Source organism: Neovison vison, chromosome 13 (assembly GCF_020171115.1).
Source record: "Neovison vison isolate M4711 chromosome 13, ASM_NN_V1, whole genome shotgun sequence".
NCBI lineage: Eukaryota > Metazoa > Chordata > Mammalia > Carnivora > Mustelidae > Neogale > Neogale vison.
Genome location: NC_058103.1, coordinates 73,531,710 through 73,554,105, shown reverse-complemented (window position 1 = coordinate 73,554,105; position 22,396 = coordinate 73,531,710). Strand labels below are relative to the sequence as shown.

The following is a 22,396-nucleotide window of genomic DNA, read 5'->3' as shown; positions in this document are numbered from 1 at the left end:
AGGGATAAAGGGATTTGTCAGGATCAAGAATAAAATTTTGTTGGGTTAAAAAAGTAAGCAAGCAAAAATCTTTAAAAAAAAAAAAAAAGTAAGCAAGAAGGGCGCCTGGGTGGCTCAGTGGGTTAGGCCTCTACCTTCGGCTCAGGTCATGGTCTCAGGGTCCTGGGATAGAGCCCCACATCTGGCTCTCTGCTCAGCTAGGAGCCTGCTTCCTCCTCTCTCTCTGCCTGCCTCTCTGCCTTCTTATAATCTCTATCAAATAAATAAATAAAATCTTTTTTAAAAAAAAGTAAGCAAGGATAATTTTTGCATTGGGGACTTACTTATATCACCCTGAAAACCACCATTTTCTCCTCCAACACGAAAATGCCTGGGACCAAACAAGAGACAAAAATCCCCAGGGTATCTATACAACAAGCCTGAATAGTGAGTAGTAGGAAGTTACCACCCTCATGAAAACAAAGGACTCCTTCAGCTGAAAATGGAACACTCATCCCTCTTTCCTTTCAGTTCCAAGTACCCTCAGGTACCCGGAACATCACAAATCCTGATGTTGCACACTTCTGATTGGCCATCCCTAGCGGATGTCAGAGGAGCCATGAGAAACCACACCACTGTCACTGAGTTTGTCCTGCTGGGGCTCTCAGATGCCTGTGAGCTACAGATGCTCATCTTCCTGGGGCTGCTCCTGACCTACCTCCTCACTCTGCTGGGGAACCTCCTCATTGTGAGCATCACCCTCATGGACAGGCGCCTCCACACCCCAATGTACTACTTCCTCCGCAACTTTGCTGTCCTGGAGATCTGGTTCACCTCAGTCATCTTCCCCAAGATGCTGACCAACATCCTGACTGGATACAAGACCATTTCTCTCCCAGGCTGTTTCCTACAAAGTTTCCTCTATTTCTTCCTGGGCACCACCGAGTTCTTCCTACTGGCAGTGATGTCCTTTGACAGGTATGTGGCCATATGTAACCCCCTGCGTTATGTCACCATCATGAGCAAAAGGGTCTGTGTCCAGCTAGTTCTTTGTTCATGGATGACAGGATTCCTTCTCATCATCTTTCCAAGTTTCATCACTTTTCAACAGCCATTCTGTGGCCCCAATGTCATTAATCATTTCTTCTGTGACAACTTCCCACTCCTGGAGCTCATATGTGCAGACACAAGTCTGATAGAGCTCCTGGGCTTTATTACGGCCAATGTCAGTTTACTGGGCACGTTGTCCGTGACGGCCACCTGCTATGGCCACATCCTCCACACCATCCTGCGCATCCCCTCAGCCAAGGAGAGGCAGAAAGCCTTCTCAACCTGCTCCTCTCACATCATTGTCGTGTCTCTCTTCTATGGCAGCTGCATCTTCATGTACGTCCGATCAGGGAAGGGCAATGAGGGAGAAGACAAAAACAAGGTGGTGGCCTTGCTCAATACCGTGGTGACCCCGATGCTCAATCCCTTCATCTACACCCTGAGGAACAAACAGGTGAAGCAGGTGTTTAGGGAGCAGGCAAACAGACTCTTCTTATAACACCGTGGAACTAAGAAGTTGGAGCTAATATTCCCAGACAAGCTAAGGGACTATCAGGTCCCAGCAAGAAAATGAGACTTCCCCACTTAGAAAATTCTCTGATGCCATGTTTCTAGGGTATCAGTCACTATGCAATTCAGCATGAACTCGTGATTCCTCTAGACCGTCAAGGCATTTTTATTAATTATCAGATTTGAATTACTCTCTTCATTCCGCCTGTGTCTGCCTGGCCTCCCAACAGAATATAAAGAACTCTTTGGGAGCAGGTAATAGATCTGTAACTCACCATAAGCCTCAAGCACCAACCCATTGGCATTGACCATACAAATACTCAATAAGTGCTTGCAGACTAATTGGATTGTTTTGTCTGTTGCTCCAACACCCTCCGAGGAGAGAAGAGTCCTCTGTTAGCACTGCCCTCACTTCACACTTGCACTGCTGTCCCAGTAACACATCAGCTAGAACTCAACAAAGGACTAAGGCTGACTCCTCATTATTTGTATATAAGCTACTTATGGTCTTTTAGTACTGAAATTCATAGAAATTCCTCATTCCTAATGACAAAGGCTCTTTGACCTACTAGTTGGTTTCTTCTCTTTAGCCTCGGTTTTCTCCTCTGTATAATGGGAATGCAATGCCCATTCCAAAAGAGTATGAAGAGAGTCAAATGAGATATCTACGCAAGATGCCTCAAGTAGTGGCTGGCACATAATAAGTCCTCAATAAATGTTAGTTCATTTCCTCCATTTATCATCCTACCTTCCCTCACTTCTTTCTGAAGTTCACACCAGTTCTCAGCAAAACGATTTCTATTCAAAATGCTATAAATGGTGTATTCCAGGGATGCCTGGGTGGCTCAGTCATTAAGCCTCTGCCTCTGGCTCAGGTCATGATCCCAGGGTCCTGGAATGGAGCCCCGCATCAGGCTCCTTGCTCAGCAGGAACTCTGCTTCTCCTTTGCCCACTCCCCCTGCCTCTGTTCCCTCTCTTGCTGTCTGTCTGTCTCTCTCTCTCTCCCCTTTTTATTTTATAAATAAAATATATTTTTTAAAAATGTGTATTGCAAATATTGTACTAAATACTATATAAAGTAAAATACACAATTTGACCTATTGAAATTTGTTACTAAAATGTTCACTATGTTCATGAAGGAAAAAATAAAGACACACTGGCAAATAAGCAAACATTAATAAAGAAATTAATTACTGTATTTATTCTTTCCAAAATAATTATTACACAAATGTAATGTTCAAGAAAATGTATCATGTGGCTTGGAATGCACTTGGAATGCATCATCCTCCTTGCAGGCCAGGTCTTCAAGGCTTCGCAAATTTTGAACCCAGCACAACACTCCAGCCAAATCTCACAACACCATCACCCTCTTCCTGACTCACTGGCCCTCTTGCTGTGCTTCAGGAACACCAGCTTTTTGCCATATCACGGCCTTGAAATACTCTGTTCTCTTTGCCTAGAAACTTTCATGACCAGTCACCTGGGCAACCCTGATTCTGCCTTCATGTCTGAGCTCCGGTCATACTTCCTTGGCCATGCCTTTCCTGGCAATCATCTAAGGCAGGTCTCACCTGGTTTTCTCTCCCCAAACACCCACTTTATACATTCACAGTCCTGACAATGTCTTGTTAGTGCATATACATTAACATGTGTTCCTCTTCTGAGTGTTAGTGTGAGAAAAAGACTAATTTCCCAGTTCCAGGAGAGTAAGTCAGGCTCTTTTTCTTTCAGATGAGGAGCTCTTTACCCAGAAACAAAGATTCACATAACAAGGATAAAACCATTGTCAGGGAAGAAAATGGAATTCCGGGACGCCTGGGTGGCTCAGTTGGTTGGACGACTGCCTTCGGCTCAGGGCGTGATCCTGGAGTCCCGGGATCGAGTCCCACATCAGGCTCCCAGCTCCATGGGGAGTCTGCTTCGCTCTCTGACCTTCTCCTCGCTCATGCTCTCTCTCACTGTCTCTCTCTCTCAAATAAATAAATAAAATCTTTAAAAAAAAAAAAAAAAGAAAATGGAATTCCATGGAAGAAAAGGGAGTAAGTCTAGACACAGGGGAGTCAGTGTTCTCATTTCTCACCGTGCCTGGCAGGTGCCCAGTGATGGATGATCACCATTCAAAAGCTGCAAGGCTTAAAAAGGCCCTTTCTGATCTGGCCAGAGAAGGAATAAAATTTCGATAAGCAGATCCAGCAGGTACAGTGTGTACCACATTCACTCTTTACCCTCAGATGTCCAGCTGTCTGGGCCTCCTTCTTATGGGTCAGCGGTATAGTCTGCCTCTTACCGCCTGGTAAGGTGACTCCACAAGCAGTTTACATGACATCTAAGTGTTGAGGGAGCAGTTCACCAACACTAGCCATCCTACCACATCGAGAACATCCAGATTCTCAGGAGAGAGAAACCATAGTCAAATTAACTCACTCGGCCATTTAAAAACAGAGAGCAGCTGAGAGTCACTCACTCATTTGCCTTTCCAAACACACCATGGGCTCCTAAAATCTTACTACTCACTGCAGTCAACTTACATCAGCTGGTTTTATCCACTCAGTGGTAGTGTGGTGACCAAAGAAAGAAGGTGGGATTACACAGTAGTTGTCACTTCATTGGGTCAAAAGCCAAATTGGGGACTATGTCCTAAGATCGTCTTACCAGGACTCTCCCAATGAAAAGTAAGTTTCATGGGGACTAGGACCATGTTTCTTTCACTTACCACTCATAGCCATCCTCACTGCATAGCACAGTGCTTGGCACATAGTAGGTGCTCAGTGAACATGTGTTGAATGAAGGATTAATTAATTAATGAAAAGTTTTTATCCCCCACACTCCAACTCATCCTTCAGGGACACCTTCCCTTGTCCTTCAGTCTAGCTCAGGATGTCCTATGACCTCTCCTTCAAGACACTCGTCACCATAGTAATTAACCACTTGTGTGATTGCTTAATGTCTTTGGTCCCCACAAGGCTCTGCCTGTACATCTCTGGCATCTAGTCACACATTAAGCACTCAACAGAACTTTGTTGAATGTTTTGATAGCTGAACTTCTTTGTTACAATAAACATCGTGAGGAGTTTTGAGTTTCTCAGCCAGAAAAAAAGTATAAAGTCTCCATCTCAAATTTGAAGAAAGTTAGAGGTAAGGGACCTTCTCAACTCCCTGATGCCAGCGATGGTAATGAATCTCGGGGGAAGCACAGCTTCATCCTGCAAAAGAAGAGAGGGACTCTCTAGATTGGTTAAGTTTGAGCTGTGTACCTTGTGTATCTCTGAGACCCATGGAGACCAAACAGAACCTCAAGCAGCCCCGGCCCGATGCCACCTCCACAGAGACAAGACGTCTGCCACTAATTGTTTACCCCAGAATCCTCTATGGGCACCATGACCCTGGAAAGGCATGTACCTTTAGCCAGAAGCCTCTTAAGCCCAACTGAAGATGAGTCATACGTATCTGCACCAGCTGACGCCTGTCTTTGCCTTAGTTTAGGAGGGATGGGTAAATAATTAATTGTGTGCCTACATCCATTTCCCCAGGAAGGTGGCCCAGCAGGGGTACTGGGATAGGGCAGAAGCAAGAGAAACTTCCTGAAAACTGGTGAACCCAGAAGTTCTGGGGAATACCCAAGATCGCTCATTTCTGAGGAGGTCTGGGGATGTGTTGGTGACAAAGGAGTTGGGGAGCATCATAAGGAAGACTGGTTGTTGGAAAACATGGAGGTTTGTGACACATGCGCTACAAAGAAGGCAGGACATGCCTATGTCCATGACCTGCAGACCATGTTACAGCTCTGGAGCTTCCCTCACTTTGAATCTCTGGTGAGTCCCCGAAAAAGTGTGGTCCTCAGGCAACACTGTAGAGCCTGGAATTTCCTGTGAAAACCAGGGGTCTCCATCATCGCAAGTGCCTTGTGAAGACAACTGAGCACCTCACCTGGTAGCTAGTAGGCAACCTGCATTGATGCATTTTGGGAATGGGGAAGGGGAATCTGATAGTTCTAGACGCTCTGCCTAGAAATCTGTCATCTGTCTGCCGGTGCCACTGGCAGGTTATGGCCCATTTGATTTTTTTCATCATTCTCAGTATTCTGACTCAGATCCAGCTGTTGAGTCACAGAATCTCTAAAGCTTTTTCTCACTGTTTTCACGGACAGTCATTTGTTTCCCATTTGTCTCTCCCAAAGTGCTCTGCCCATCTCTTCACACAAGTGGTCTCACTGTGCTGGCTTCACTTATGAGTTTGAACTTGTTATTTTATAAGCAATAATTAAAAGAGGAAAGAAAAATCATCCACAATCCTCCCATCCTTACTGGCGATCATGTTAATCTTTAAGTGTTCTCACCCAGTCCTTCTCCATCAAAATACATACGTCACATAGCTATAAAGTAGTGTGTTACCACTTTTCTTATGCAGTCTTATCACATTATCCTGCTCCCTACAGAAGCTTGCCTTAACCTGTCGAATCTATTAAAAAACCACCAATGGCAAGGTTGCCTAGTTCTTTACCCAGACCTCCATGGACAGTATTAAACAGTGTAGAAACCAGAAGTAACAATCATTTAAAATAAGCCATTTAAAAATTATTTAAAACAAACATCTGAATTTGAAAGTGGCCAAAGAGCAATTCTGAATATCACCATTAATTGTTATTAACTTTGTTATCATATTTAGGATATTATCCCAAAATATTAAACATGATGCCACATCTACAAATATATGCTCTCTTCCTCACTATATATCATTTTCAAAGCACATGCTTCCCTCCCAATGTATCATACAAATAATATAATAACAAGAAGTTTGTAATAAATTGACCAAAATTTCTTATAGTAATATGTCAGTAGGAAAGAGAAGCAAAATACATCATCTATGAGCATGGTAGGTAAAACAATAAACACTAACTAAGAACAGAAAATATAGAAATAGAAATAGAAATAATAGAAATTTTTAAAAATAGAAATAAATCAAAATGTGCATAAAAGTGCCTCTGTGGGGCTACATATGATTCTTTTATTCCACTTCTCTGTGTTTCCTAAACTTCCTTATAAAGAGCTGACAATGCCTTCATATTTTTTTAACTTTTTGTTTAAATACTTATGGCCCCAAATACCAGTGTCTTTTCTCCAATTTGACTGTGATTTCCTCTTATTGTCTACTAGAGTTTCAGTCACAAAGGGTGATATTCAAATAGCTAACATTACACAGCTGCTTGCTCTGTGGCTAGCCTTGTGCTAAGTGTTGCGTATGCATCATTCATTTAAGCTCTGGGAGAACTCTTTACAAATATGCTGTTATTGTTCCCATCAAGGAAAAGTTTTGGTGAGGTGAATAACTGGTCCTAGACAAGTTAGTGAATGATGGAGCTCAGGTGCAACCACCATCTCTAACTTAAATGCCTTCAGTAACAAGCTCTAGAGTAATTATTCCATCAATGTTTTCTATAAAAGTCTTTGATCCATTGGACACAGGAACTGCAGAGGGAGTTGTTTTAATACACTTGAGAGGCCCCTTGTACATTTGGGTGAATATGAAAAGAACCATCATCTAATCTAAAAGAAAAGAATGAACAGAGCTTAATATAGAGTTTCTTAATAGAAAAAAGAGAAATAAAAAGAATTGGTAAAGGCAAAACTTTCCCCCAAAGAATACCAGAAAACTGATTTAAATTGGGTCAGAATACATGTGACTTGATGCTAACTCAATGAGGAATCTGAACAACAAGCCTGAGGAGGCTGAGAAAGGGACTGATAGATCCAAAAACAAAAGGGCTCCTTCTACTCTGAATCCTTCTTTCTTCCTTTCAGTTCCAAGTGCCCTCAGGTACCCAGAACACCACAAATCCTGATGTTGCACACTTCTGATTGGCCATCCCCAGCGGATGTCAGAGGAGCCATGAGAAACCACACCACTGTCACTGAGTTTGTCCTGCTGGGGCTCTCAGATGCCTGTGAGCTACAGATGCTCATCTTCCTGGGGCTGCTCCTGACCTACCTCCTCACTCTGCTGGGGAACCTCCTCATTGTGAGCATCACCCTCATGGACAGGCGCCTCCACACCCCAATGTACTACTTCCTCCGCAACTTTGCTGTCCTGGAGATCTGGTTCACCTCAGTCATCTTCCCCAAGATGCTGACCAACATCCTGACTGGATACAAGACCATTTCTCTCCCAGGCTGTTTCCTACAAAGTTTCCTCTATTTCTTCCTGGGCACCACCGAGTTCTTCCTACTGGCAGTGATGTCCTTTGACAGGTATGTGGCCATATGTAACCCCCTGCGTTATGTCACCATCATGAGCAAAAGGGTCTGTGTCCAGCTAGTTCTTTGTTCATGGATGACAGGATTCCTTCTCATAATTTTCCCAAGTTTCATCACTATACAACAGCCATTCTGTGGCCCCAATGTCATTAATCATTTCTTCTGTGACAACTTCCCACTCCTGGAGCTCATATGTGCAGACACAAGTCTGATAGAGCTCCTGGGCTTTATTACGGCCAATGTCAGTTTACTGGGCACGTTGTCCGTGACGGCCACCTGCTATGGCCACATCCTCCACACCATCCTGCGCATCCCCTCAGCCAAGGAGAGGCAGAAAGCCTTCTCAACCTGCTCCTCTCACATCATTGTCGTGTCTCTCTTCTATGGCAGCTGCATCTTCATGTACGTCCGATCAGGGAAGGGCAATGAGGGAGAAGACAAAAACAAGGTGGTGGCCTTGCTCAATACCGTGGTGACCCCGATGCTCAATCCCTTCATCTACACCCTGAGGAACAAACAGGTGAAGCAGGTGTTTAGGGAGCAGGCAAACAGACTCTTCTTATAACACCGTGGAACTAAGAAGTTGGAGCTAATATTCCCAGACAAGCTAAGGGACTATCAGGTCCCAGCAAGAAAATGAGACTTCCCCACTTAGAAAATTCTCTGATGCCATGTTTCTAGGGTATCAGTCACTATGCAATTCAGCATGAACTCGTGATTCCTCTAGACCGTCAAGGCATTTTTATTAATTATCAGATTTGAATTACTCTCTTCATTCCGCCTGTGTCTGCCTGGCCTCCCAACAGAATATAAAGAACTCTTTGGGAGCAGGTAATAGATCTGTAACTCACCATAAGCCTCAAGCACCAACCCATTGGCATTGACCATACAAATACTCAATAAGTGCTTGCAGACTAATTGGATTGTTTTGTCTGTTGCTCCAACACCCTCCGAGGAGAGAAGAGTCCTCTGTTAGCACTGCCCTCACTTCACACTTGCACTGCTGTCCCAGTAACACATCAGCTAGAACTCAACAAAGGACTAAGGCTGACTCCTCATTATTTGTATATAAGCTACTTATGGTCTTTTAGTACTGAAATTCATAGAAATTCCTCATTCCTAATGACAAAGGCTCTTTGACCTACTAGTTGGTTTCTTCTCTTTAGCCTCGGTTTTCTCCTCTGTATAATGGGAATGCAATGCCCATTCCAAAAGAGTATGAAGAGAGTCAAATGAGATATCTACGCAAGATGCCTCAAGTAGTGGCTGGCACATAATAAGTCCTCAATAAATGTTAGTTCATTTCCTCCATTTATCATCCTACCTTCCCTCACTTCTTTCTGAAGTTCACACCAGTTCTCAGCAAAACGATTTCTATTCAAAATGCTATAAATGGTGTATTCCAGGGATGCCTGGGTGGCTCAGTCATTAAGCCTCTGCCTCTGGCTCAGGTCATGATCCCAGGGTCCTGGAATGGAGCCCCGCATCAGGCTCCTTGCTCAGCAGGAACTCTGCTTCTCCTTTGCCCACTCCCCCTGCCTCTGTTCCCTCTCTTGCTGTCTCTCTCTCTGTACCTAATAAATAAGTAAAATATTTTTAATTGTGTATTGCAAATATTGTAGTAAATACCATATAAAGTAAAATACACAATTTGACCTATTGAAGTTTGTTACTAAAATGTTCACTATGGGGGCGCCTGGGTGGCTCAGTGGGTTAAGCCGCTGCCTTCAGCTCAGGTCATGATCTCAGGGTCCTGGGGTCGAGTCCCACATCTGGCTCTCTGCTCAGCAGGGAGCCTGCTTCCCTTCCTCTCTCTCTGCCTGCCTCTTGCCTGCTTGTGATCTCTTTCTGTCAAAGAAATAAATAAAATCTTTAAAAAAAAACTTTTAAAAAAATAAATAAAAAATAAAATGTTCACTATGTTCATGAAGGAAAAAATAAAGACACACTGGCAAATAAACAAACATTATATAAATTAATTAACTATTGTATTTATTCTTTCCAAAATAATTATTACACAAATGTCATGTTCAAGAAAATGTATTATGTGGCCTGGCATAACAATTTAATCTATTTCTTTGAAAAATTTGAAATCTAGTAAGGAAGATAGAAAGTACACAAATAACTATAATTCAGGATAGAAAATGATCTGTGTAAGAAAAAAAATCACGTGTGAGTCTTCCACAACAAATGTGAAAACCAGGAGGAAATGGATGATTTCCTAGAAAATGAGCATTCACAAAAAACTAAAAAGAAATAGAAAAACATTTAATTAGATAATAATAAGAATCTTTACCAAAGAAGGATTTCAAAATGGGATTATATACCTTCTATAAACCCAAAAGCCATGTCCTTAACAACAAAAATAAACAACCCAATTCTACAAATGGCCGATACACACACGAAAAGACAGGTAACACCACTAATCATTAGGGAAATGCACGTCAAACTCACAATGAATTACTGCTTCATACTCATTAAGATGGCTCATATTTTATAAATGTTAAAAACAGAAAGTAACAAGTGTTGGCAAGAAGGTAGAGAAATTAGAGCCCTTGTGCTTCGCTGATGGGAATGTAAAATGGTGCAGCTGCTGTGGAGAACACTATGGCAGTTTCTAAAAAATAAACATAGATTTACTATACAAACCAGCCATTCCACTTCTGGGTATATACCCAAAAGGACTAAAAGCAGGGACCCAAGCAGACATTTGTACATCTACATTTATAACAGCATTACACACAATAGTCAAAAAATATGGGAACAACTCAAATGTCTGTTGATGAATGAATGTATCAGCAAAATGTGATATATAGATAAGATGGAATGTTGTCTGCCTTAGAAAGGAATGAAATTCTGTGTGCCTGGGTGGCTCAGTGAGTTAAGCCTCTGCCTTCAGCTCAGGTCATAATCTCAGGGTCCTGGGATCAAGCCCCACATCAGGCTCTCTGCTCAGTTGGGAGCCTGCTCCCTCTCTCTCTCTCTCTCTCTGCCTGCCTCTCTGCCTACTTGTGATCTCTCTCTGTCAAATACATTTTTTAAAATCTTTTGAAAAAAAAAAAGGAATGAAATTCTGACACATGCTGCAATGTGGATGAACCTTGAAGACATTCTGCTAAGTGAAATAAGCCAGACACAAAAGTAGAAATAATATATGATGCCACTTATGTGAGGTATCTGGAGTAGTCAAAATCATGGAGACAGAAGATAGAATGGTGGTCACCAGGGGTTGGAGGTGAGTGTGGGAATGGAGAGTTATTATTTAATGGAAACAGAGTTTGGGTTTGGGATGATGAAAAAGTTCTGGAGATGGGGAATGGTGATGATCGCTCAACACTATTAATGTACTTAATGCCAATGAATGGTACACTTTAAAATGCTTAAAATGGCAAATTTTATGTTCCATGTCTCTTAACAAAGTAAGAAAAATTCAGATTCCAGAACAAAACTATGTTATCTTTGACTCCTGTCTTTCTCTCCTATTCTGCAGTCAATCTATCAGCAAATCCTATGAGTTATACTGCCAAAATACATACAGTGCCCCACCACTTCTATCCATCAGCAGCACTACCATCTATGCTCACACCAACTTCCATTTTCTCTAGGTTCCCCACTCCCTACTTGCCACCACTGCCCCATCCTCATATCCCTGGAAGAGGGCAGGGGTAGAAAACACAAGTAAGGGGAAAGTGGACTTGCACAGTTAAGGCAGATGAAGCCAAGAACACACATCCTTTCCCTCTGAAGATTTCCCACCTGAAAGCGGCCTTAGGTGTTGGAAGGGTACCTTTTCACTTTCAGTGATGTTCAGAATTCTAACAATTATATAGGATTGGGCAATTTAAAAACCCCATTCTTTGGACTTGCACTGAATGGAGGACTTCTAAAATAATGAGGGGCCAGAAAATTCATCATACCTGTCCTGAATTCCATCCAAGGGTCAAGGAAAAAATAACGGCGTGAACAGGTTTGAATGGGTATGCAGCAAGGGGTAGATGGAAAATGCATGCTACAAATAAGGGGTTATTATTCATAAGATACAAAGACAAGCCACCAAATAGATAAATGAGCAAAGGATATGCAGAGACACCTAACAGAAAAGCAACCCAAAGGGCCAGGAAATAAGTGAAAAGTCATTCAACCATATTAATAGTCAGGACAATTCAAATGAAAATAACCCTTTAGATGATTGCTGTATTTTTCATTTTTCTAAGTAATAATGGTGTTATCTTTACATTTTTAAAGAGTACTCGGGCTTTAATACTCTGGAATATTTACAGATGAAATTATATAATGTCTGGGATTTGCTTCACAGTACTGTGGGAAAGGGGAAAGTAGCTGGTAGTCTAGGTGAGAAAAGGATGACCACGGCCTGGTTATTGTCAAAACTAGCTAATGAGTACGTGATGATTCCTTGTATAATCTGTCTACTTCTGGAAATGTTTGAAAGTTCCACAATAAAAGGTCAAAATGAAAAGATAACAGAAATGCTTCAAACAGGAGGGAATATGGCTATGACCTTGAGTAGTACCCATGGCAATGCAACAAGAAAAAATATGAGATGTTGCACAGGCAGAACCTCCTAGGGCTTGGGTACTGAAAAGGTAAAATATCACAGAGAAAAAACACAAAAGAGAGCCCCAGGTATTGAGTCTAGGTAATTAGAAAGATGATATCACAGAAGCAGAGCAATAAGGACAAAATCTGGCGTGGAAGGCTCAAAGTTGGATCTGTCTTAGACAACTCTATTGTGGGGACAGCAAATTTGGGACAAGCATGTTGACTGGGAAGAGCAACTCTTCACAACAGTTTCCAGTGGCATTGGAATTGGTCCCTTTGTCCATTTCTCAGCTCATTGTTTAGTATATAGCAAAGAAAGCTGTCCAACAACCGGATTGTCATAAAACTGAGAAGAGAGCTATGATGTCAGTATTTGTAAGCTTGTCCCTAAACACTCAGACAATGAAGTCTCTCTATTCAAATTCAGGAAGTGGCAAATAATGCTCTCTAAGAGTTTATATGAGAATTCTTGATGATGTAAACTGAGCTCAAGATTCAGAGTATAAGAAAGTTCAAAGAAGCTTTCATCAGCAGGGAGCTCAAGAACAAAGATACAGAAGATAAGATATCTATACCCAGATCACCCTGTATTATATGCCCCACCAGGACACCTCAAAAGTAAAAGCAAGGATCCTAAAGAGAACTGTATTCATTATCTGCCGTTGCAGGTACTCTCCCTAAACTTGGCACCTTAAAACAACAAGCATTTATTAGCTCACAGTATCTGAGTTAGGAATCAGAACATGACACACCTTTTCTTTCCTCTTTTGACCCTTTCCTCCAACTTCTGCAGGCAGGGAGGTTTTGGAAAGACCCAGGCCAGCTCTGTAGGACTCAGCCTCAGTCTCACTCCCTAGTAGACCACATTCACCCTGGTGCTCCTTTTGTAGTGACTAGACTTTTGCCCTAACCTGAAAAATGGTTCTTGTGCCCTGTCCTGGGAATTGGACCCTGGACTTAGAGTCAATGCTTCTGTCCTGATCCTGAGGACCTGCCTATTCTTTCATCCACAGAGGATATGATTTCTCCTTAGCTCTCCTGACAGTTTATCCCCTGTATGGGCCTGCCCCTCCCAGAGGAACTTGCTTGTGGACCCCGGATTTAGGGGTGGGGCAGGCCAGGTGGAGATGTCCAATCGGTGCAGCATATGTATATCCACTAGGGTGAATTGAGATCCGATAGGCCACCTGTATAGGGGTGGGGCTCAACCAACCGCATAAAGGTTGCTGTGCGAGGCTAGCAGGAGGAGAGGAGAGGAGAGCTGTGACAAGAGCAGAGGGAAGAGTCGGCGGAGGGGAGGAGCTGTAACAGCTCTTATAAGAGCTATAACCGCCTCTGGCGGTCCCTGCGCCTGCAGTCTCCAGCTGCCTGCAGCTTCCAGCCTCCGGCGCTGCGCCTGCAGCCACCAGCCCCCTGCAGCCTCCAGCCGCCTGAGACGCCACCCGCCTCCGGCGGTCCTGAGCCGCTGCCTGCAGCTTCGAGCCGCCTGCAGCCTTCAGCTGCCTGCAGCTTCCAGCGGCCCCCGAGCCACCGGCGGCCCTGCCTTCAGTATCCCTGAGCTGCCCAGACACCAGCAGTCCAGCAGTCAGTGGTCCCGACGCCTGCAGCCGCTAGACGCCAGCAGTCCCGAGGCGCCAGCAGCCCTGAGATGCCAACGGCCCCTAGACACCAGCAGCCTCGCCGCAAAATGCCTCACCACCCTGAACCACAAGTGGCCTTGTCCGCAGTGGTGGCTTCCTCCGAGTGGAAGCCTTGTCAGAGTAGCATCGTGGGGAGCAGACTCTGTGTCATCCGGGTTGTCCTCCTTGTCATCGTTGCTTCTTCGTCATTGGGAGTGGCCTCCTCCGGGAAGCGGTCTTGTCCAGAACGGCCTCTTCTTGGGAGCGGCCTTGTCCGGGGAGCAACTTCATTGAGCAGTGGCCTTGTCTTGGGAGTGGCCTCTTCTTGGGAGCGGCTCCAATCATGGAGCGGACTCATCTGCGGAGCAGCGTCATCTAGACCGGCCTCGTCCGGGGCGGCCTTCTTGGAAGTGACCTTGTCGGAATCATCGTCACCGCCTTTTCGTAAGAGGTAGCTCTGCCGGTCAGTTTGATTCTTGATGCTTGGCGCGAAATAAAGTTTTATTTGACCTTCGCTTTGTATCAGTCTCGTTCCTTTCATCACGGACCCTAACATCCCCCAACCTCTCGAGAAACTATAGTCAACACTCCTGAACTACCAACTAGCCAAAAACTTCTGACACGTGCACATAGACTTCCCAGATATCAATGGGTTGCAGTCTACCCAGACCACCAACGATTCCCTCCTCAAGGATCCTCTTTCTGTGTTCTGCCTACCTAGCCAAGCCTGATTCTTTTCAAGATTTTATCCTCCAACCATAGTTCCTTTGATCATGCCTTCAATCTACATTTGCCTGCCATTATTTTTTTTTCTAAACAAATTACTCTTCATCAAAAATAGTGATGATTTGTCTATGTGATTTCTCCTCCATCCCCAACAATAAGTCCCTTCATCTCTTTTCCTTTACTACTTGCCTGCTCCACTTCTTCTTCCTACCATCCCCCAGAGTGACGACTTTTTAAAGCATAACAAGATTGTGTCACTTCTCTGCTGAAGACCGTCCAGTAGCTTTCAAAGGCACTTGGAATGCATCATCCTCCTTGCAGGCCAGGTCTTCAAGGCTCCGCAAATTTTGAACCCAGCACAACACTCCAGCCAAATCTCACAACACCATCACCCTCTTCCTGACTCACTGGCCCTCTTGCTGTGCTTCAGGAACACCAGCTTTTTGCCATATCACGGCCTTGAAATACTCTGTTCTCTTTGCCTAGAAACTTTCATGACCAGTCACCTGGGCAACCCTGATTCTGCCTTCATGTCTGAGCTCCGGTCATACTTCCTTGGCCATGCCTTTCCTGGCAATCATCTAAGGCAGGTCTCACCTGGTTTTCTCTCCCCAAACACCCACTTTATACATTCACAGTCCTGACAATGTCTTGTTAGTGCATATACATTAACATGTGTTCCTCTTCTGAGTGTTAGTGTGAGAAAAAGACTAATTTCCCAGTTCCAGGAGAGTAAGTCAGGCTCTTTTTCTTTCAGATGAGGAGCTCTTTACCCAGAAACAAAGATTCACATAACAAGGATAAAACCATTGTCAGGGAAGAAAATGGAATTCCATGGAAGAAAAGGGAGTAAGTCTAGACACAGGGGAGTCAGTGTTCTCATTTCTCACCGTGCCTGGCAGGTGCCCAGTGATGGATGATCACCATTCAAAAGCTGCAAGGCTTAAAAAGGCCCTTTCTGATCTGGCCAGAGAAGGAATAAAATTTCGATAAGCAGATCCAGCAGGTACAGTGTGTACCACATTCACTCTTTACCCTCAGATGTCCAGCTGTCTGGGCCTCCTTCTTATGGGTCAGCGGTATAGTCTGCCTCTTACCGCCTGGTAAGGTGACTCCACAAGCAGTTTACATGACATCTAAGTGTTGAGGGAGCAGTTCACCAACACTAGCCATCCTACCACATCGAGAACATCCAGATTCTCAGGAGAGAGAAACCATAGTCAAATTAACTCACTCGGCCATTTAAAAACAGAGAGCAGCTGAGAGTCACTCACTCATTTGCCTTTCCAAACACACCATGGGCTCCTAAAATCTTACTACTCACTGCAGTCAACTTACATCAGCTGGTTTTATCCACTCAGTGGTAGTGTGGTGACCAAAGAAAGAAGGTGGGATTACACAGTAGTTGTCACTTCATTGGGTCAAAAGCCAAATTGGGGACTATGTCCTAAGATCGTCTTACCAGGACTCTCCCAATGAAAAGTAAGTTTCATGGGGACTAGGACCATGTTTCTTTCACTTACCACTCATAGCCATCCTCACTGCATAGCACAGTGCTTGGCACATAGTAGGTGCTCAGTGAACATGTGTTGAATGAAGGATTAATTAATTAATGAAAAGTTTTTATCCCCCACACTCCAACTCATCCTTCAGGGACACCTTCCCTTGTCCTTCAGTCTAGCTCAGGATGTCCTATGACCTCTCCTTCAAGACACTCGTCACCATAGTAATTAACCACTTGTGTGATTGCTTAATGTCTTTGGTCCCCACAAGGCTCTGCCTATACATCTCTGGCATCTAGTCACACATTAAGCACTCAACAGAACTTTGTTGAATGTTTTGATAGCTGAACTTCTTTGTTACAATAAACATCGTGAGGAGTTTTGAGTTTCTCAGCCAGAAAAAAAGTATAAAGTCTCCATCTCAAATTTGAAGAAAGTTAGAGGTAAGGGACCCTCCCAACTCCCTGATGCCAGCGATGGTAATGAATCTCGGGGGAAGCACAGCTTCATCCTGCAAAAGAAGAGAGGGACTCTCTAGATTGGTTAAGTTTGAGCTGTGTACCTTGTGTATCTCTGAGACCCATGGAGACCAAACAGAACCTCAAGCAGCCCCGGCCCGATGCCACCTCCACAGAGACAAGACGTCTGCCACTAATTGTTTACCCCAGAATCCTCTATGGGCACCATGACCCTGGAAAGGCATGTACCTTTAGCCAGAAGCCTCTTAAGCCCAACTGAAGATGAGTCATACGTATCTGCACCAGCTGACGCCTGTCTTTGCCTTAGTTTAGGAGGGATGGGTAAATAATTAATTGTGTGCCTACATCCATTTCCCCAGGAAGGTGGCCCAGCAGGGGTACTGGGATAGGGCAGAAGCAAGAGAAACTTCCTGAAAACTGGTGAACCCAGAAGTTCTGGGGAATACCCAAGATCGCTCATTTCTGAGGAGGTCTGGGGATGTGTTGGTGACAAAGGAGTTGGGGAGCATCATAAGGAAGACTGGTTGTTGGAAAACATGGAGGTTTGTGACACATGCGCTACAAAGAAGGCAGGACATGCCTATGTCCATGACCTGCAGACCATGTTACAGCTCTGGAGCTTCCCTCACTTTGAATCTCTGGTGAGTCCCCGAAAAAGTGTGGTCCTCAGGCAACACTGTAGAGCCTGGAATTTCCTGTGAAAATCAGGGGTCTCCATTATCGCAAGTGCCTTGTGAAGACAACTGAGCACCTCACCTGGTAGCTAGTAGGCAACCTGCATTGATGCATTTTGGGAATGGGGAAGGGGAATCTGATAGTTCTAGACGCTCTGCCTAGAAATCTGTCATCTGTCTGCCGGTGCCACTGGCAGGTTATGGCCCATTTGATTTTTTTCATCATTCTCAGTATTCTGACTCAGATCCAGCTGTTGAGTCACAGAATCTCTAAAGCTTTTTCTCACTGTTTTCACGGACAGTCATTTGTTTCCCATTTGTCTCTCCCAAAGTGCTCTGCCCATCTCTTCACACAAGTGGTCTCACTGTGCTGGCTTCACTTATGAGTTTGAACTTGTTATTTTATAAGCAATAATTAAAAGAGGAAAGAAAAATCATCCACAATCCTCCCATCCTTACTGGCGATCATGTTAATCTTTAAGTGTTCTCACCCAGTCCTTCTCCATCAAAATACATACGTCACATAGCTATAAAGTAGTGTGTTACCACTTTTCTTATGCAGTCTTATCACATTATCCTGCTCCCTACAGAAGCTTGCCTTAACCTGTCGAATCTATTAAAAAACCACCAATGGCAAGGTTGCCTAGTTCTTTACCCAGACCTCCATGGACAGTATTAAACAGTGTAGAAACCAGAAGTAACAATCATTTAAAATAAGCCATTTAAAAATTATTTAAAACAAACGTCTGAATTTGAAACTGGCCAATGAGCAATTCTGAATATCACCATTAATTGTTATTAACTTTATTTAGGATATTATCCCAAAATATTAAACATGATGCCACATCTACAAATATATGCTCTCTTCCTCACTATATATCAGTTTCAAAGCACATGCTTCCCTCCCAGTGTATCAATCAAATAATATAATAACAAGAAGTTTGTAATAAATTGACAAAAATTTCTTAAGTAATATGTCAGAAGGAAAGAGAAGCAAAATACATCATCTATGAGCATGGTAGATCAAACAATAAACACTAGATAAGAATGGAAAAAAATATAATAGAAATGATTCAAAATGTGCATAAAAGTGCCTCTGTGGGGTTACATGTGATTCTTTTTATTCCACTTCTCCATGTTTCCTAAACTTTCTATAATGAGCTGACAATGCCTTCATATTTTTTTAACTTTTTGTTTAAATACTTGTGGCCCCAAATACCAGTGTCTTTTCTCCAATTTGACTGTGATTTCCTCTTATTGTCCTACTAGAGTTTCAGTCACAAAGGAAGAAATTCAAATAGCTAACATTACACAGCTGCTTGCTCTGTGGCTAGCCTTGTGCTAAGTGTTGGGTATGCATCATTCATTTAAGCTCTGGGAGAACTCTTTACAAATATGCTGTTATTGTTCCCATCAAGGAAAAGTTTTGGTGAGGTAGATAACCGGTCCTAGACAAGATAGTGAATGATGGAGCTCAGGTGCAACCACCATCTCTAACTTAAATGCCTTCAGTAACAAGCTCTAGAGTAATTATTACATCAATGTTTTCTACAAAGGTCTGTGATCCATTGGACACAGGAATTGTAGAGGGATTTATTTTAATGCACTTGAGAGGCCCCTTGTACATTTGGGTTGAATATAAAAAAAACCATCATCTAGCCTAAAAGAAAAGAATGAAAGGAGCTTAATACAGAGTTTCCTAGTGAGGAGTCTGCTTCTCTCTCTGACCCTCTCCCCTCTCATGCTCTCTTTTTCATTCTCTCCCTCAAATAAATAAATAAAATGTTTAAAAAAGAAAGAAAGAAACACGAGAAATGAAAAAGAATTGGTAAAGACAATACTTTCCCCCAAAGAATACCAGAAAATTGATTTAAATTGGGCCAGAATATGTGTGACTTGATGCTAACTCAATGAGGAATCTGGACAACAAGCATGAGGAGGTTGAGAAAGGGACTGATACATCCAGAAAAACAAAAGGACTCCTTCAGCTTAAAATAGAACACTCATCCCTCTTTCCTTTCAGTTCCAAGTGCCCTCAGGTACCCAGAACACCACAAATCCTGATGTTGCACACTTCTGATTGGCCATCCCCAGCGGATGTCAGAGAAGCCATGAGGAACCACACCACTGTCACTGAGTTTGTCCTGCTGGGGCTCTCAGATGCCTGTGAGCTACAGATGCTCATCTTCCTGGGGCTGCTCCTGACCTACCTCCTCACTCTGCTGGGGAACCTCCTCATTGTGGGCATCACCCTCATGGACAGGCGCCTCCACACCCCGATGTACTACTTCCTCCGCAACTTTGCTGTCCTGGAGATCTGGTTCACCTCAGTCATCTTCCCCAAGATGCTGACCAACATCCTGACTGGATACAAGACCATTTCTCTCCCAGGTTGCTTTCTCCAGTTTTTCCTCTATTTCTTCCTGGGCACCACCGAGTTCTTCCTACTGGCAGTGATGTCCTTTGACAGGTATGTGGCCATATGTAACCCCTTGCGTTATGCCACCATCATGAGCAAAAGGGTCTGTGTCCAGCTAGTTCTTTGTTCGTGGACGGCAGGATTCCTTCTCATCATCTTTCCAAGTTTCATCACTTTTCAACAGCCATTCTGTGGCCCCAATGTCATTAATCATTTCTTCTGTGACAACTTCCCACTCCTGGAGCTCATATGTGCAGACACAAGTCTGATAGAGCTCCTGGGCTTTATTACGGCCAATGTCAGTTTACTGGGCACGTTGTCCGTGACGGCCACCTGCTATGGCCACATCCTCCACACCATCCTGCGCATCCCCTCAGCCAAGGAGAGGCAGAAAGCCTTCTCAACCTGCTCCTCTCACATCATTGTCGTGTCTCTCTTCTATGGCAGCTGCATCTTCATGTACGTCCGATCAGGGAAGGGCAATGAGGGAGAGGACAAAAACAAGGTGGTGGCCTTGCTCAATACCGTGGTGACCCCGATGCTCAATCCCTTCATCTACACCCTGAGGAACAAACAGGTGAAGCAGGTGTTTAGAGAGAGACTGAGCAAGCTCCTCTCATAAAAATGTGGTGTGCCTGAGAGAGAGCAAATTTATCTCCTTGCCTAAACCTCTATAAAGGCAGTCCTGTCCTGATCCCAATGAATTACCTCCTTCTTGACAGTTTTTACCATGTGCTCTAATCTATAGTGGTTTCTCACACGTATTATTGGCTCATGCAAAATCAGAGGGTACAGAAAATTCAGTATCCACTGCTATGTTGGTATGTGTTCATGCTTCTGACCCTGAGCTTTATCTGAGTTTTTCAGTCTTGTCTCAATTTAATTTATAATGATAAACATGGGTGCCTGAATGGCTCAGTTGGTTGAGCAGTTGACTCAACTTCAGCTCTGGTCATGATCTCAGGGTCATGAGATCAAGCCCCGAGTTCAGCTTCGCACTGAGTGCATAGTCTGCTTGAGATTCTCTCCTGCCCCCTTTCTCCCCACCCTGCTCGCACACACTCTCTCTCTCTCTCTCTCAAATAAATAAATAGATAATATTTTTAAAAAGTTATAATGACAAAGAGCAACTATCTTCACTAGAACCTTTCATAACTGATAAAAAGATCCTCAACAAGAATATACTCATGAGGGGCACCTGGGTGGCTCAGTTGGTTCAGCGACTGCCTTTGGCTCAGGTCACAATCCTGGAGTCCTGGGATTGAGTCCCACATTCCACTCCCTTCTCAGTCAGGAGTTTGCTTTTCCCTCTGAAACTCTCCCCTCTCATGCTCTCCCTCTCACTCTCTCTCAAGTAAATAAAAAAAAATATTTTTTAAAAAAAGAATATATTGATGATAAACTTCAGAACTAAGATATATATGGAAAACTTAATGATGTGAAATATCCAAGACATAATAAAATGAAGAAAGTATCAAGTATAAGGGGCACCTGGGTGGCTCAGTCGGTTGAGTGTCTGCCTTCAGCTCAGGTCATGAACCCAAGGCCCTGAGAGCCGGTCCTACATCAAGCTCCCTGCTCAGTGGGATCCTGCTTCTCCCTCTCCCTCTACCCTTCCCCCAACCTGGTTCTCTCTCTCTCTCTCTGCTCCCTCACTCTCTCAAATAAATAAATAAATAATATCTTTTTAAAAAAAGAAAGTAGGGGTGCCTGGGTGGCTCAGTCGTTGGACATCTGCCTTCAGATGGGGTCCTGATCCCAGGATCCTGGGATCAAGCCCCACGTCAGGCTCCATGCTCAGTGGGAACCCTGCTGTCCCTCTCCCACTCCCCCTACTTGAGTTCCCTCTCTCGTTGTGTCTCTCTCTGTCAAATAAATAAATAAAATCTCTTTAAAAAAAAAAGTATCAGGTATTAAAACACTAAATCAAGGTGTGCCTGGGTGGCTCAGTCATTAACCATCTGCTTCAGCTCAGGTCATGATCCCAGGGTCCTAGAATCAAGCCCTGTATCTGCTCCCTGCTCAACAGGAAGTCTTCTTCTCCCTCTCACACTTCCTGTGCTTGTGTTTCTTCTCTCGCTGTGTATCAGTCTGTTAAATAAATAAATAAAATCTTTTTTAAAAAAACATGAAATCAAGAATAACAAATAGAAAAATCAAACTCTATATAAAATCTGAAAAGATAACACAATACACACAGGATCTAATAAATGATTAAGTAGGCTTTCTAATCAGTTAAAAAAAAAAGGAGTTTAAATCAATAAATGATGTCAAGACTTGGCTAACAGGGTAGAAACTTTCCTTTCAGAAAGATTAGAATTAGTACTTGGTTGGTTGGTTGGTTGGTTGGGAAGACGGGGAAGTTAAAGCAGAAGAATAATTTAAAAGTGATACACACCTTAACTACTTATTTGAAATTAAGCTTATAAGCAAATATGTATTCACTAATCTAAAAATATCCTTTTCTATGAGAATGAGTGTGACGATTGTTGTAGTCTTTCTTATTTAAACTACATTCATTATGCACCCTCTCTAATTATCAGGATTTGTTTCAGTAATACAAAAGTCTCAAAGATGCTTGGTACACTATCTGAGAACAGAATTCTAGAACTTTTGTTTTATGTTT

The 22,396-nt window shown here is 43.4% G+C and overlaps 3 protein-coding genes across 3 annotated transcripts; all 3 read left to right on the top strand.

The window, feature by feature from the left end:
* The first annotated feature begins 598 nt into the window (after positions 1-598).
* Positions 599-1,528, top strand: LOC122894519 (olfactory receptor 49-like). The gene has a single exon (XM_044232351.1). It carries the CDS (start codon positions 599-601, stop codon positions 1,526-1,528), a length of 930 nt encoding a protein of 309 aa, XP_044088286.1.
* A 5,898-nt stretch (positions 1,529-7,426) lies between these two features.
* LOC122894518 (olfactory receptor 49-like) lies at positions 7,427-8,356 on the top strand. Its single transcript, XM_044232350.1, has one exon. It carries the CDS (start codon positions 7,427-7,429, stop codon positions 8,354-8,356), a length of 930 nt encoding a protein of 309 aa, XP_044088285.1.
* An 11,106-nt stretch (positions 8,357-19,462) lies between these two features.
* On the top strand, positions 19,463-20,392 carry LOC122894075 (olfactory receptor 49). Its single transcript, XM_044231417.1, has one exon. The coding sequence runs from the start codon at positions 19,463-19,465 to the stop codon at positions 20,390-20,392; it is 930 nt and encodes a 309-aa protein (XP_044087352.1).
* The last annotated feature ends 2,004 nt before the right edge of the window (positions 20,393-22,396 follow it).

Bases quoted from the DNA above. Each gene is read 5' to 3' on its own strand.
- LOC122894075 (XM_044231417.1), top strand. From the start codon at position 19,463: ATGAGGAACCACACCACTGTCACTGAGTTTGTCCTGCTGGGGCTCTCA.
- LOC122894519 (XM_044232351.1), top strand. From the start codon at position 599: ATGAGAAACCACACCACTGTCACTGAGTTTGTCCTGCTGGGGCTCTCA.
- LOC122894518 (XM_044232350.1), top strand. From the start codon at position 7,427: ATGAGAAACCACACCACTGTCACTGAGTTTGTCCTGCTGGGGCTCTCA.